The sequence below is a fragment of the Camelina sativa genome, chromosome 5 (assembly GCF_030686135.1).
Source record: "Camelina sativa cultivar CO46 ecotype springtype chromosome 5, ASM3068613v1".
Classification (NCBI taxonomy): domain Eukaryota; kingdom Viridiplantae; phylum Streptophyta; class Magnoliopsida; order Brassicales; family Brassicaceae; genus Camelina; species Camelina sativa.
The window spans coordinates 25,001,492-25,018,106 of record NC_141884.1 but is presented as its reverse complement, the minus strand read 5'-3'; the positions used below and the strand labels follow the sequence as shown (position 1 = coordinate 25,018,106).

Genomic DNA, 16,615 nt, shown 5'->3' with positions numbered 1-16,615 from the left:
TTGAGAGAAAGACAAAAGGAGAAAACAGTTCCTAAAGGTTCTTGAGTGAGTTTGTGAGATTTCAAGGTGTTTTTGGTGAGATCTTGCTGTAGGAGTGAAGATCCAGGGCTAGGAACGTGTTAGAAGGTTGCTGAGAGTGTTGGATTCGTTTCTTTTGGTCTGAATCTTCCTGCAAAGAGGTGAGTGCATGACCATGGCTTATCTAAGCTAGGATCTCTAGTTTTTATGTGATTTGGTGCTTATGTGGTTGTTTCTTTGAGTTCTCTATGGTATTTCGTCGCTGCTTTGGCTGGGTTTGGCTTCTAGGAATGCATGGAGCGGATTGGAGAAGATTGGAGGCGAAATTCGGAGTTTTTGATCGAAGGAAATCGCTGCTCGGCATCGGTGTCGGTTGACACCAGTTGGGGTGTTGGTCGACACCAACGCGAGGACGGCTCGAGACTTTGGCGAGTGTCGATCGATGCCATGTGGAGATGTTGGTCGATCCAAACTAGGGTTTTTGGGAGTGTCGGGCAGGGTGTCGGTCGACACCAGATTGTCAGTGTCGATCGACACCATCTGGTGTCGGTCGACACCCTTCTTTCAGCTACAACGGATGTTGCATGATTTGTGTATTGCCTGGTTTGTTTTATTGATTGTTGATTGTGGCATGTAGAGATCTTATTGCTTGTGTGTATAGCCCAGTAGATGGGAGGATTGCTTCACTGAGTGTTTATCAAATACTCATGCATCTCAATTTGTGTTTGTGGTGCAGGTAAAGGCAAAGTGTGATGAAGAGGAGGATGTTCTAGGGACTCGATAGGATGTTGTTTGGCATTGTTAGGTTGCTAGAGTTGAGTCATTAGAAACATTGCTAGGTTACTGGTTTCATGTTTCTTGTTGTTTGGTATTTGGATATTGCTTATGCTATGATATTGGATTGTTATTGGATTATTATTGGATTATTATTGGATATTGGTTTTGTTATTCCGCTGTTGATTGTGAATGTGGTTAGGTGGCTAGTGGATATGGGACCACTAGTTGTAGTTTATTTATATATATATTATTTATTATTTATTAAAAAAAAAGGTCGGTCTTTTCAGTGTGGAACTTGGTCGTCTCGAACGGATGTTAGGATTACTGGTTCTACAACTTTGTTTTATGTTTTGGATTGTTGCTGAAATTGGCATTATGTTATTTATTTATTCGTTATTGATTTATTGGAACTGATTATGTTATCCGCTGTTATTGATTGTGGTTAGATTGCTAATGAGTAAGAAATTACTAGTTATTAGGATGTTAAAAAAAAAACGGATCAGCTTGTTTCATTTACTAAGATTTAAGGTCAAACCAAAATTAAATCTATACCAAATCATAGATGTTAGACTATGTTTTGCTTTGTTGACTAATTTTGATAATTATAATAAATATTTAATACCTTGTATAGATGCAGTAGAGGAAATCCAAGTAAAATATATATGCGCGCAGAGAAAAAAAACCAATCAAATCAATATGTAGGCAGTATATACATCCAATTATGATAAAAATTATTTTAGAAATAATTACATAAAGTTTCAATTTTTCATCTAATTTTACATTTTATTTACTACTTCAAATATATTATTTTCCTTATCGAGATTTAGTTGTTCATTTTTCTAATCTTTACATGTTGGAACGTAAGTTGACATTAAAATATTTCTATATTAACATACTAAAATATAATACGAGAACATTTTTTATAAAAATCAAGAATCCTAACCGAAATCGATATAAAATCTTAATTAAGTAATAATATTAGCAATCTCCAAGCATATAATGACATTTTATATATATATATATATAATACTTCAAAAATATATTTGAATGTATACAAATCATCAAGAATTGAGTAATATATTTTCTACTAAATTTGTATACTCAAATTTAGTTACCAGTTTTCCTACTAGTTACATATATTTTCCACTAAATTATTTTCTAAACGATTATTCCTAAATCAAGAACCCAAACAGATATCAAAATGAAATCTTAATTAAATAAAATTAGCAATTCGCAACCATACAATAAAATTTATAATTTTTTGTTACCTAAAAAATATATTTGATAATTAGTAGAAAAATCATCAAGAACTATATTTTCTACTAACTTTGTCTATTCGAATTTAGTTTACCAATTTTCCTACTAACATATTTTTTTAACGATTATTTCTAAATCAAGAACTCAAAACAAAATTGAAATAAGATCTTATTAAGTAATATTAACAATCTACAACCATACATGACATTTCATAATTTTCAGTTACTTCAGAAATATCAAGAACTGATTATAATAGTTTCTATATTTTTTTATTCAAATTTAGTTTACCAGTTTTGCTATTAGTGATTCTTCCTACATCAAGAACCCAAACCGAAATCGAAAATAAACCTTAATTAGGTAATTTTAACAATCTACAACCATACAATGACATTTTATAATTTTTAGTTATTTAAAAAATAGATTTGATACCTAGCATACATATCATCAAGAACTGATTATAATATTTTCTACTAATTTTGTATATTTAAATTTAGTTTACTAATTTTCCGACTACAGTTACAAAATATTTTCTACAAAAATATACTATAAGCGATTATTCTTAAATCAAAACCCCAAACCCAAATCGAAATAAAATCTCAATTAAGTAAAATTAGCAATCTACAACCATACAATGACATTTTATAATTTTTCGTTACTTAATTTTGTATTTTCAAATTTAATTTACCCATTTATAAAGATTATTGTAATACCTCCATTTTAGGGACATGCGGAGAGATTTAACAGAACTAATTTGGCCATCAAAGTCATCAAAGTGCATTTATCTTGTTAGTCAAAAGTCCTGAAAGAATTCCACAATTAAATGTACTTATGCTGAAGTAGTTTCAAGCTGGTTGACCTTCCCAGAAGTAATTGTCAGAACTGTGCGAGTAAGGACAAAACACAGGAAAATATCATGTGGTGATTTGTAAGGTCGGTAAACAAGGTTTTAAAGCCTACCGGACGTAGCAAACCGACCGTCGGATATGGATAGACCCACGGGCCATGAATAGAATGGGACCCAATAACAAAAGAAGGATCTATAGGTCGAGAGTAGATATGAGACCCACTAAGAGATATGACAGTCGGAGCGCTACAATTATTTCTAAATCAAGAATTCAAACCGAAATCGAAATGAGACCTTCTTAAGTAATATTAACAATCTACAACCATACAACTTCGTCATACTCAACCATGGTTGTAGATTGTAAATGGATTATTCCTTAATTAAATAATATTAGCAATCAATATTTTTAGTTATTTGATACCTAGTATAAAAATCATCAGAACTAATATGATTAAAATATTTTCTACTAAGTTTGTATATTAAAATTTAGTTTACCAATTTTGCCATTGTCCAAACAATCATGATATGCATTTTGACACACCTTTAAATATTGTGATACAATAGTTGATAAACCCACAAAGAGAAAAACAAACAAACAAACAAAAACAAAGAAGATGTCGAGTATGATCAAGATAACAATGGTGATGATGGCTTTGGTACTAATGGGCGTGAGAGCAAAAGCTGTGACTCAATGTCAAGAAACAGAATGCAAGTTCGACTGCGGAAACATTCATCATATGGCTTGTACTGGCTGTGTCTTCGGATGCACTTCTCCTTTAACTTTGTTTTCATTATATAATATTTTTGATAAATGTATTCACTAAGGATGGTTATAACTTCTAGTTAATCTAATGATGATGCTTACAGGGGCAAATGGAATGTACTGGAACCCAAAGATGTGTTATTTTGGTTGCTCTGGACGTTGTGGTAGAGACATGAACTGTCGCCAACGTTGTAAGACATGTTGTCATTGGCGGTCCCCTGGTGCCTCTACAACTGTGATTTGAGATTCATATGTATTTACACTTGTGGAACTTTTGGCATATCTTCAATCTTGTTATTTGACATACTAATAAAAGGATCACTCTTTTTCATTTCTCAAACCAATTTCTTTGAAGTTCGAAGAGAGTAAGCCATTCTATAGGGTACATATGAGTGAGTTGTATCATATTATCTTTTTACCACTAAACGCAACTTGTAAATTGTAGTATATTTTTTTCATTCATATATGAAAAGAGAAATGTCGTCAATAAAATACCAAAACTATATTAGAAGACTCAGAACAACAGAACGTGATCAATCTCTCTCTCTCTCTCTCTCTCATAACTTAGGCTCACGGCGTTTTCCTAGATTCTAAAGTTACAGTTGAGGAATCTCCTTGCTTCTTCTTCGTCGTTGCAACTTCATCAATACCTTCAGAGGAATTCACCTCACTATGACTTCTTTTCTTTGGCTTTGTCTTTGACGCGCTATTATCCTCTTTCATCTCTGTCTCTTTATCCAACTCCATCGAGGTTTTTTCCAGGTTTGATGAAGAATAAAAAGGGGGTTCTCGCCCACTTAGATGACAAAAGACACGTTCAACTGTTTCGTTTATTTCTTTCCCCAACCCATCCTTCTCAAGAATCAGATCCCAAACTGATTTTGATGCCTTCTCTAGCACTGGCCCTCTGCCCACAACCATTGTAAAATTTCATTAACACATTTTTTCCAACAGCAAACTAAAACCAAGAAGATTGATAGTACAGAACATAAGACAATCAGTGTATGTTAGTATGCATACAGGTAGCTCCAACGGATAGAGATCATTACCTATCGTGAATGCACTATATTATTCAATCAGCTCTACAAATGTGACATAGAAGTATGGAAAACAAACAATATCCATAAGTGCTTCTAAGAATGTAACGCAGAACAAGATCGATACCGCACCTCCATGGAACTTAGATCATTACTGGTTTCGATGATTCAATCAACTCAAATATTAGGTGGGGGATATAGCTAGGAGTATGAAGCAGAATTATACAAAACCGATATCCTTTTGTACTCATATCACCTATCATGAATTCCCTACATTAATCAATCAGCTCTAAGAATGTAACATACAACTATGGAAATCCGATATCCTCTGAGAATGTAACGCAGAACAAGATGGATACTAGACCTCCACGGAATTAAGATCATTGCCGATTCTGAATGATTTATAGTATTCATCCAGCTCTAAAATTAGGTGGGGACTTTACTACTTAATCATTATACTCAAAACTAGTAATCCAGAGCCTAAGTATATGAGTTGAGATATGTAAAGGAGAAAACTTTACTCGAGTTCTTGACGAAGAGCATCAAAGAGTTCTCTTTTAGTCTGTTTCTCAGCACCAGGTGTGTTAAGAACTTTACTCTCCTCAGCCATTTTAATCGTTGTACTCTTCAACTCTTCCTATTCACACAACCACAACAACAACAACATAAAAACATTAACTTTATGATTTTGAATTGAATCATAAACAACAAAAAGTCACAAACTTTAAAAACTCAAAAATCAAAATCTAAGAACTTTACATTGGCTTTAAGCTGATTGATGATCCTTAATCGAAGAGCATCGATGGTACCATCGTTCATAAGATGTTCAAGAACGTCTTCTGGTTTAATCACCGAAGAAGACGACATTGTTCTTCAAAAACCCTAAAAGTGTTTTGTCACCCAATTCCAACGATTCCTTAAGCTACCGTAGACAGATACAAAGAATCGTAGCTGATACAGATTCGATTTTTGAGATACCCAGAAGCTGAGAATCCAAATTCGATTCGATTCGATAGAGAGAGTAGTAATCAAAGATTGAAAACGAGTTTCTTACGACGGGAGAAAACTTTCTAGCTTCTTTAACTCTAATTGGGATTTTGGTTTTCAGTCTCATCCTTAAATGAAAACATTCGGTTTTCCTAAACCGAATTAAACCAAAAATATACTCACACAAAACCGAATTAAAAAGTTCTTGAGGTGTGTGTGTGTGTTTTACTTATTGGATAGGTTTTGTGGCCTTCTAAATCGTTAAGTTTTTGCAATTTTACTTATTTTTTACTTTTTTTTCACTGGAGTTTTATTAATTTCAACAAGAAGCCAATACAAACGAAGCCTAAAAACCCAAAGAAAGGGTACAAGAGCACAGCCAAATTATACAGAAAAAAAAACAACCCGAATAGAATAAGGAAAACCAAATCTCTCAATCCTCGTTCTAAGAACATTTACACTTAACGCGCGACCTAGCGAAGCCATGAGTGCAATCCGGTCACCTTAAACTTCCTAATATCTAACCTATTTTTATTTTTATTAAACTGTAACTAAAAACAAACATACAAAACAAAAGGTCTAAGGCCTCGACCAACAAAGGAAAGCCCAATCCAAGAAGGAAACCCAAGCTTGAAGGAAGAGATATTGATTTGTTGAGGAGTCATCACAGATCCACGTGGGACACTTAGAAAAGTGAAGACATGGACAGCCAAAGATTATGTCGTCACCGGTTACCATCTACCACCGGAAGGAACTCCAAACCACCGGAAACCGCTGAAAATCATCGATTCTTCAAAATTCGGTAAGATCCGATGAGGGATAATTTGGAGAACTCTATCAATTTTTGTTAAACTTCAACTTCTAATCTGCAAATGAAAGAACTTCCCAAGCCTCTCAGCTTCCAATTCTCAGAAAAACCAACGGCGTAGAGATTAAACCGATTTAGCTTTCACCAACCCTAAAAACAGAGAAAAACAATTGATCAAAAAGCTCCAGCAAGAAAAAATTTCTCAATTCGTTATCAATCCAAGGACACCAACCGCGACGTCAAGCACCACCTCAATTCGTTTTTTTAAAAACAAACCCAATAAGCATGAAAAACGAAAGAAGTCCTTTAAACAAAGGAGGCTCAAAGAATTATGCAATCAGATCTATGAATTGAAATAAAATTAAGATCACCCAAACCAAAAGCATGCGAATCAATTGACCAAAGGATAACTTCCGGAAAAAACCGAAGCGAAAACTAGATGAATCACCGAGAAACAGGATGGTGAAACCCTAGACGAAATCCAGTCATAACGTCGCCGAGGGGACCAACATATACCAGAATCAAAGCCGAACATAACGTTGCCGAGGAGGCCAACGCATGCCGGAAGCAAAGCCAGACATGAAATCGCCGAGGGGGCCAACTCATGCCGGAAGCAAAGCCGAACATGAAATTGCCGAATGGGCCAACTCATGCCGGAAGCAAAGCCATCCATCACCGTTAAAGAAAACGGTCGATGACGGAAACAAAACCCGACCCAAACACACACATAAGAAGCCGATGTTGGACGGATTGAACACCGATGAGAGTTTCTCTCTCTGAAAAATTTGAGAGAGAGAAACATTGAGAAACAGTATTTCCATTATGATGCTTCTCGCTTAAAAAGATACCTATGAAGTTATACTGTTTCTCTCTCTTCTCTCTTCTATGATTAAAAAGATACCTATGAACTTTCATCTTTGGAGCTTCAATTTAATATAATAGTTATCAATATTTTAAAATTTGAGGATGTTGTAATTTTTTTATTTTGCAGTATTATTATGCATTTTTGTACGTCGGAGAATAAAATTGTAAAAAAATAATAATTTGGAGAATTTTTTGCACAAAACCTTTATTGGATAATCAAATCATGTATCTGGAAAGACACTTATCATTGAACTAAATTATAGTTTTAACGGATGTAAATTCTTTAAATATTGTGAAACATATCCTTTTGTGGTGTGAGATGATGATAGTTATGATGGATAGAATGCAAGAAGTTTCAATTACTCTTATGTTATTGTAATATAAGAGATGTAAATCCATAATGAGTGTGATGCAATCAATGAGGATATGAACACTAATTTAAGTCAAGCCAGATATGATAATGGTTTTGAACTAACACCCTAATGACAAATATGAAATGCAAAATGTAAAACTACTAATATAAGAGACAAAATGCAAGTAAACAGTATAAACAAAATAGAAATGATTCTAAACAGGAACAAGAACTAACAATGCTTATGAAATGAATGCAACATGATTAAACAGGAATGAAACATGAATGAAACAAGAAAGATGCAGAACAAAATAAGAACTCTGGAAGGAGCTCGAGCAAGCACTCAATCGTACGCTCGATCGAGTGACAGGTCGAGTGAATTGATACGAAGAACATAACCAAAATCAACAATCAAAACAGAACCAATTGCAAGCAAATCGAACAGGAAGCGAATAACAGTAATCAAACAGAGAAATCAATAAACAAAGAAGGCTCCTAGGGATGGAATCATGGGCTGGACTCAAGCTATGATTACCTAAACTGATCAACAAACCTCAATCGACAATGAGCTATCTCTAGACAATGATCTCATAAACTTAATAATCCATTCTCATGACAATATCAATCAAGTTAAGATACTCCTAGACCTAGTTCTCACTAGCTAAGACATATCGAAACAGGCATTAAAGATCCAGATCATTACATGTCAAAAATCACCTTAAACAACCAATCTCTTAGGTTAAGCATGATAATCTCTAGCATTAGCTTTATCTAACAACTTAAACAGTGGTATGATGATAAGAAGCTTAAGATCTATCTTTATTTTCTCAGATATAAGAACATCATAGATCACATCTAATCTAGAAGAGATAATTAAACAATCAAGCTTGATCAATCTAAACAACCATAATCCTTATCCAGCCTAATCCATCCCTAAGATCCTAACATAGTACTCAGATTGACTAAACATGATGAAAAAAATCATAAACCCAGAAATTAATGAAACTTGCATGATTAGAAAGATAAGTCAAAGATCTACAATATTGAAGAAGATAGCAAACTCAAATTCTTAATACTTTGAAAGTTATGGAACCAACAAGTATCAAAAATCTAGAGAAAAATACAAAAAATGGCTAAGGATCTAAGCAAAAAGTAAATATTTCCAAAAGGGTAAAAACTAGGTTTCCAAGATTTTTTTCTCTCTAAAGTGGCTTGTTGGGCGGCCATAGAATACATTAGGTTTATATAGGAGGGAAGGGAAGCCCTAAAATGGCTAGAAGACAAAATAGAGAGGCGGCTCGGTCAGCTCGACCATGTGCTCGGTCGAGTGCATGGTCGAGTGACCTCTTCTTGCGCTTCTTCCACCGGTCGAGTCCCTCTCCTCACACGGTCGAGTGTCTGGTCGAGTGTGGTGGTCGAGTGGACTTCCGGACCTTGGTTTTCTTCTGCTCTAGCTCCTTTGTCTGCTTCTCTTGCTAGCTCTATTCCTCCTTAGCACCTTTCCATGCTCCTTGGGGTCCAAATCACCTGTTTATGCTAGAAATCATGCAAATGCAATGCAATTCTACTCTAATGCACAAATTGTCCTTAAACTACTCAATGATGACCAAACTAGCTAGTAAATCATGCAAAAGGTGTAAATAAACTAAGGTAAAACATGGTGAAATATATGAACATCAACACCTCCAAACTTAGTCTTTGCTTGCCCTCAAGCAAATAAACAAGACATAAGTAGGAGAGTGAGGTTTGAAAGTGGGATCTCAGCACCTAAAGCTTGATAATAAACTAACTAGAATCAATGTCCAAGTTACTAGTACTATGATGCAAGGTGAATGAGCTTTACTTAAAGACATTAGACAAACCTATCACAACCTTAATTGATTCAAGCCTTAGACATCCACATGCATTCAGTTCAACCATTTCCTTTAACATTTATTAAGCAAGAACATGAATTAACTTATGCAATGCTTAAATTCATTTGGCTTGGTAATAAAAGGTTTAGAGACAATGATGATCTCTATTTAGAGTGGGGCTTATCAATATCAAGGTTCTCACATAAAAAAATGGATTGAGCTTTAGAAGAATGCTAAAGGTAAGAATACTTAGACACATACAAGAACAAAACCTTGTCTACCCAAAGGTACCCAAAGTATTTGATCCTAACATTCTAATCACAAATGGTCCTAGTTCTACCTTTTAGCTTCATCACTTTTCTTTTACCCTTTTCTCTTTTGTTTTTAAGCCTTAGGAGAGGTTTCTTAATTGAATCATCTAGTGGAATGGAGGTTTCTTTCTTATTTGCTATGTTCCCTTTTCTTCTTACTTCTTAAGACATAAAAGATTTTTTCTACACTCTTCTTTTCTTTCTTTCATTTCTTTGATTAGAATCATCTTCAACAATCTCATATTTCTCATTCTTTCACTAGAGCTTAATATTACTTAAACACATTCCCCTCCTAAAGACTTTACCCTTTTCTTTCTCTTTTCCCCTTTTCTTTTCTTTTTCAAACCAACCAAGTCTCAAATCCAAAAATTAAACCACCTACTCCTATCTAGCTTGAAAATTGCAAACTGGAACTATACAAGGCTTTACTCTTGTCAGCTCAAACCTAACACTTTCTACCAAGCTCAAACCCAAAAAATGCCTCACACACACAAGAATTAACATGGCTTGAAAGAAGGGTTGATTATGGGTAGGGGAAACTGATTTTAATGATGAATCAGCTACTTGGATCCACAAGAGTGATAAAAATGAGAAAGATGATCCAAATATGTATATTGTATCCATGAGTTTAAATCAATGCACAAATTGATAATTAAAAGGGTGAATTACTCAAATGGTACTCATTTTAGGTAATATTACCAGAATCTACAAAAAACTTTTTTATTACTAGAATGTTTCGGGTATTTTCAAAATACCCATCGTGCCCCTGTTTTATGTTACCGGAAAAAACGTTATTACAAAAATGACATTGTCACGTCAGACACCACGTCAGAAATCGCTGACGTGTAACCATAACTCAGCCGTAAAGCATTACATAGTATGTTGCAGCTGAGTTATAGGTATGTTGCGGCTGAGTTATCGGAAAAACATTTGAGTAAGTGCGGACGACTGACTTATGAAAATCTGGCTGAGTTATGCTCATAAGACAGCCAAGGGTTACGGCTGAGTTTTCACCTGATGGTTGAGTTGTCAAAATTTTGGCTGAGTTATCACAACAACACGGCTGAGTTGTCAAAATTTTGGCTGAGTTATCACTACGACACGGCTGAGTTACCATTTTCCGCCTGGCTGAGTTATGAAAAACGGCTGACTTATGAGATGTTGTTATGGCTGAGTTATGGTAAAAAAAACTATAACTCAGCCATCACAGGCTGACTTATTGACAACTCAACCTTTTGACGGCTGACTTATTAGCAAAAGATTAATTATTAGAATGTCATTCAGTTACGGCTGACTTATCAAACGATACAGATGAGTTACATATTTCAGTTGATGAAGCGGCTGAGTTTGGCAGCAATTTTTTTTGCTTTTTAATTACTATAATGTTTTTCATGTTGTGGCTGAGTTTTCATTAGGCCGAGTTATGGTATTGTTTGATGGCTGACTTGCCACGTCGGACGTAGCATCCATGTCAGCATTCCATGTCATCATTTTTTTTCTGCGGAAATACGAAACATCGTTTGACTCTTGTTCTTCAACTGGTTAAGAAGTGAACTATTTACCTTCTTATTCACCTTGTTCTTCTACTTCTTCACTTTCTTCTTCACCTTGTTCTTCTACTTCTTCTCCACCTTGTTCTTCATTATCTTCATTATCTTTCATGGATTCAGTTTCGGTACTAGTTCTGTCTGGTAATTGGATAAAGACACAGAGATATGTATTTAACTCCAACGATAGAGGGTGTATAGTTGTGCAGATAGATGGAGGCACAACACACGACAAGCTTGTGAAGCTTGTTCTTGAAGACTACGGATTGGACTCGTTTAGCCATGAGCTAAAGCTGAGCTACATGTTCTCGAACAGGGCAATGAAACATATGGCTCAAAGTAAAGTGGAAGACCCACCTACTCCGCCTCCTCAGAAGAAAGCTCATAAAGATGATAACTTTGCCGGATCGAAGATGAATCCGGAGGCTATTAGGTTGGAGGTGTCAACGCTAAAAATTGCTGTAGGACAACGATACTGATATGATCCTCCCAAAGAATCGGCACCTTTGAGTTGGTAGATAGATACACCTTGATTCTAAAGACAAGGAAGCCTCAAGAATAAGGATGGTGGAATGAATGGTTGCACAAGAGTTGCGGAAAGACTCTTGATATACCGGTTTGATCTTTCAGCCTCACACCAAAAGGATCGGATCTCTCAGCCTCGCACCAAGGAGATCAGGGTTTTGACTATTGGAATCACACCAAGCAGTCAGTTTTGATTGTTGGAATCACACCAAGCAATCAGTTTTGTTCACAAAGAACAGAAGAGAATCACTCTCAAAAAGAAAAGGTTTTGTTAAAAAGTTGGATATCTTATTTCAATGATCTTACATGAGTTTATATAGGATAAGAAAACTTGGTAACAAAGCCAAATATTAATTATTCTTGAAACTAAAAGACAATAAAGATAGATAGTTGAATGAAGATTCAACTCTTGGTGTTTCCCTTCCCAAGGTGACTCTAGATGCATGTATCTCCAATTTTCGTCACTCTTCTTTGACCACAAAATAAATAGATTATTTTGGGCTTTCTTGGACTTGAATTAGGCTCAAAGTGGGCTGAACTTGATAGACATCATCCCCAATAGAATTTCCCATGCTCTCTTTGGCCATAAGCTCTTGAATAAGCCCATTAAGTACATTCCTTAGTTTCTTAGCTCTTTGACTCCTTGATCCAATTTGCTGATGAGAAACAACATGGGCTGTATCATTTCTTCATCTTGGGCTTAGTAGAAACACCTCCTGGTTGCCAAACATAATTCTGGAAGCACCTAAACCAATTGGACCTAAAACTCTTCATGTGAACAATTAGATTGACCTCCTTTGGCAAATGAAGTGTATCCTTGTATTTCTTGGACCAAATCTTCTGTTTCTGAGCTTGATGGAAACATAAGAGATCCATTGACATCCTCCAAGTGGTTTCGTATCGAAATTGTGGCTGAGTTGATATGTGGAACTCGATATTTGGCTCAGACGCGAAACTGGGACTGGGATAGATCCACTGACTTGAAATATCCATATCTTTCACGTATGAACTGATTTTAATGTCCTTCCAAATCTCAGTGATTCTAGGATGGATCAAGATTCCAGGAAAATTCGATTCATAACTTGAATCTTTCTGGCTTGGTCGGAACCCCCCTTTGAATGCTCGTAGGTCCAAATCACGTAGCCATGAGTTCACCTGATTTGTAAAATGAATAACTCCTTCATTTGAACTCTGATTGAACTGATTCCACTTCGAGATATGCTCTAAATGAGGTAAGAATGTATCCCAAATAGTCGTTTGGCTGGAAGAATTGATCTTCGACATCGTTGGTGTTGAACAAGACGCAAGGATCTTCATGGATGGTCTCATGATCATATCATACCCCTCCTCTTCAAAAAGTTTCGTCCTCGAAACTGTCAGGCCATGGTTTGGAGAGTGTTGAACTGATTCTGGTGGCTTCTCTTTGAGGGAATATATGACTCCATATTGTTGACCATGAGGCAAAGTTGTAATGCTTTTAGTGAGACCTTTCTTGGTTCCTTCAAAATCCAAAACTTGCTCTACCTTGCTTGACCATAAATGGATCATTGGCTTTTCTCTCCTTGTTGGCGTAACAGCAGAATCATCCACACTTCCAAAGTTGTTGATGATCATGCCTTCCTTCTCGGCTTCCTCAATCTGATCTTTGCTGACCTCTTTGTGCTTTGGTTCCTCGGCTTCTGTTTGCTTACTCAGTGAATTTGTTATTTCCAACAGATTTTTCTGAACCAGCAACTCCTTATGCTCCTTTGGTGATGGTGACAAATCAAATACAACTTTATCTTCCTTAGAAACATGAGACGTCTTTTCTCGTTGGTAACTTGGCATGACAGTAGACGCTCCATCAGATGGTCTAGAAGTCCTCCTTAGAATATGATCTGAACTACGATGGTGATGGTTGGGAACATATCGTTTCCTCAAAATAGACTTCAATTCTGACCAAGTCTCAATAGGGTGTTTTCCATTTCTCCTCCTGCTTATCACCAAATGATCCCACCAAGTAATAGCATAATCACAAAATCCAGTGGCTTCAACTTGTACCTTCTTCATTTCGCAATAGTTTTGACAGCTAAAAACCGACTCAATCTTTTTTTCCCACTCTAGGTATGCATCTGGGTCGTTCCTGCCTTGGAAGGTAGGAATCTTTGACTTCAAACTACCCATGTTATCATCCAGTAGTCCTCTTGCTTCTCTAGCACTTCTTGGTCTCATGTGGCTCCCTCTTGATGATTGACTACTATAATAATCATCAGCCCTTGCTATTGTAGGTTGATCTCTTTCTCTTCTATGATGCAACATTTGTGGTTGTCTCTGTTGTGCCACTGCTTGAACTTCATCCAACCTCTTGTAGATTGCATTCATCTCAACTCCCATCAACCGTCGCATCTCTCCCATAAGTGCTTAAACTTGTTGATCAGTAGACATTTTTTTTTCATTAGAACGGGTTCTTCTTCTTTTTTTTTTTTTGATCAGAACGGTTTTTTTTTTTTTTCCTTTCTTTTTTTTTTTTTTTTTTCCGGACTGGATACAAAATTAAATAAATAAAGATGAAGAAGAAAAGAAAGAAAATGAAAAGATAGAAAGAAGATGAAAGATAGAAAGAAGATGAAAGATAGAAAGAAGATGAAAAGATAGAAAAGAAAGAAGATGAAAAGATTAGAAGATGATAGATTGATAGATTACCAAACTTAAAGGTGTGCTCTGATACCACTTGATATGATCCTCCCAAAGAATCGGCACCTTTGAGTTGGTAGATAGATACACCTTGATTCTAAAGACAAGGAAGCCTCAAGAATAAGGATGGTGGAATGAATGGTTGCACAAGAGTTGCGGAAAGACTCTTGATATACCGGTTTGATCTTTCAGCCTCACACCAAAAGGATCGGATCTCTCAGCCTCGCACCAAGGAGATCAGGGTTTTGACTATTGGAATCACACCAAGCAGTTAGTTTTGATTGTTGGAATCACACCAAGCAATCAGTTTTGTTCACAAAGAACAGAAGAGAATCACTCTCAAAAAGAAAAGGTTTTGTTAAAAAGTTGGATATCTTATTTCAATGATCTTACATGAGTTTATATAGGATAAGAAAACTTGGTAACAAAGCCAAATATTAATTATTCTTGAAACTAAAAGACAATAAAGATAGATAGTTGAATGAAGATTCAACTCTTGGTGTTTCCCTTCCCAATGTGACTCTAGATGCATGTATCTCCAATTTTCGTCACTCTTCTTTGACCACAAAATAAATAGATTATTTTGGGCTTTCTTGGACTTGAATTAGGCTCAAAGTGGGCTGGACTTGATAGACATCATCCCCAATAGAATTTCCCATGCTCTCTTTGGCCATAAGCTCTTGAATAAGCCCATTAAGTACATTCCTTAGTTTCTTAGCTCTTTGACTCCTTGATCCAATTTGCTGATGAGAAACAACATGTGCTGTATCATTTCTTCATCTTGGGCTTAGTAGAAACACCTCCTGGTTGCAAAACATAATTCTGGAAGCACCTAAACCAATTGGACCTAAAACTCTTCATGTGAACAATTAGATTGACCTCCTTTGGCAAATAAAGTGTATCCTTGTATTTCTTGGACCAAATCTTCTGTTTCTGAGCTTGATGGAAAAATAAGAGATCCATTGAAATCCTCCAAGTGGTTTCGTATCGAAATTGTGGCTGAGTTGATCTGTGGAACTCGATATTTGGCTCAGACGCGAAACTGGGACTGGGATAGATCCACTGACTTGAAATATCCATATCTTTCACGTATGAACTGATTTTAATGTCCTTCCAAATCTCAGTGATTCTAGGATGGATCAAGATTCCAGGAAAATTCGATTCATAACTTGAATCTTTCTGGCTTGGTCGGAATCCCCCTTTGAATGCTCGTAGGTCCAAATCACGTAGCCATGAGTTCACCTAATTTGTAAAATGAATAACTCCTTCATTTGAACTCTGATTGAACTGATTCCACTTCGAGATATTCTCTAAATGAGGTAAGAATGTATCCCAAATAGTCGTTTGGCTGGAAGAATTGATCTTCGCCTTCGTTGGTGTTGAACAAGACGCAAGGATCTTCATGGATGGTCTCATGATCATATCAGATACAGTAGCAAAAAGCAGTTCAGGAATCACGTGAAACTTATTTCGGTTAGGGATGAATTTGATTTTAATGTACCAACCTCAAATCCGAAACAAGTGATTTTTAGGTGTTGGGTTAAAGGATGTCTTTGGAGAGTTTGTGCATCTGTACAAGGCGATGACCCGGATTTTCTTGTTCGTGTATACGATTCGGAACACACATGTTCTGTGACGGAGCGTTCTACTAGATGCCGCCAATCAACAGCTGATGTATTGGCAGGTCTTTACAGGGACTATCTTGGTGATCTAGGTCCGGATGTTAAACCTAAAAGTGTCAGAGTCATTTTCAATAAGCAATTTAGTCTAAAGGTAATTACTATGTTTCGACTGACTTATTGATAATAATGGCTGAGTTATAGTTATGTATAGGCTGAGTTATTTACATTTTAATATGTGACTTATTGATAATAATGGCTGAGTTATTTACATTTTACGGCTCATTTACTGATTATTTACGGCTGACTTATTCGAATGTATTGGCTGAGTTATATATATATTATGGCTGATTTAACAGATGGGTTATTGGAAGGCATAT

The 16,615-nt window shown here is 35.9% G+C and overlaps 2 protein-coding genes and 1 long non-coding RNA gene across 3 annotated transcripts; 1 reads left to right on the top strand and 2 right to left on the bottom strand.

The window, feature by feature from the left end:
- The first annotated feature begins 3,475 nt into the window (after positions 1–3,475).
- Positions 3,476–3,990, top strand: LOC104787399 (uncharacterized). Its single transcript, XM_019245557.2, has 2 exons — positions 3,476–3,640; positions 3,764–3,990. The coding sequence occupies exons 1-2, from the start codon at positions 3,511–3,513 to the stop codon at positions 3,901–3,903; spliced, it is 270 nt and encodes an 89-aa protein (XP_019101102.1). The 5' UTR covers positions 3,476–3,510; the 3' UTR covers positions 3,904–3,990.
- Positions 3,991–4,091: 101 nt separating this feature from the next.
- LOC104787400 (uncharacterized) lies at positions 4,092–5,826 on the bottom strand. The gene is made up of 3 exons (XM_010512978.2): positions 5,456–5,826; positions 5,218–5,333; positions 4,092–4,566 (listed from the first exon to the last, which is right to left on the bottom strand). Exons 1-3 carry the CDS (start codon positions 5,561–5,563, stop codon positions 4,230–4,232), a joined length of 561 nt encoding a protein of 186 aa, XP_010511280.1. The 5' UTR covers positions 5,564–5,826; the 3' UTR covers positions 4,092–4,229.
- Positions 5,827–5,967: 141 nt separating this feature from the next.
- Positions 5,968–7,410, bottom strand: LOC104787401 (uncharacterized). Its single transcript, XR_767924.3, has 2 exons — positions 6,940–7,410; positions 5,968–6,641 (listed from the first exon to the last, which is right to left on the bottom strand). It is a non-coding gene; the product is annotated as an uncharacterized LOC104787401 (long non-coding RNA).
- Between the last annotated feature and the right edge of the window lie 9,205 nt (positions 7,411–16,615).

What these genes read in the sequence shown, in the direction of transcription:
- LOC104787400 (XM_010512978.2), bottom strand. Translation starts at nt 5,563, where the DNA reads ATGTCGTCTTCTTCGGTGATTAAACCAGAAGACGTTCTTGAACATCTT. An exon ending in TCAATCAGCTTAAAGCCAAT is followed by an intron (nt 5,334 to 5,455) that starts GTAAAGTTCTTA and finishes TTGTGTGAATAG; the next exon opens with GAAGAGTTGAAGAGTACAAC. An exon ending in GCTCTTCGTCAAGAACTCGA is followed by an intron (nt 4,567 to 5,217) that starts GTAAAGTTTTCT and finishes GGTTGTGGGCAG; the next exon opens with AGGGCCAGTGCTAGAGAAGG.
- LOC104787399 (XM_019245557.2), top strand. Translation starts at nt 3,511, where the DNA reads ATGTCGAGTATGATCAAGATAACAATGGTGATGATGGCTTTGGTACTA. An exon ending in AAACATTCATCATATGGCTT is followed by an intron (nt 3,641 to 3,763) that starts GTACTGGCTGTG and finishes TGATGCTTACAG; the next exon opens with GGGCAAATGGAATGTACTGG.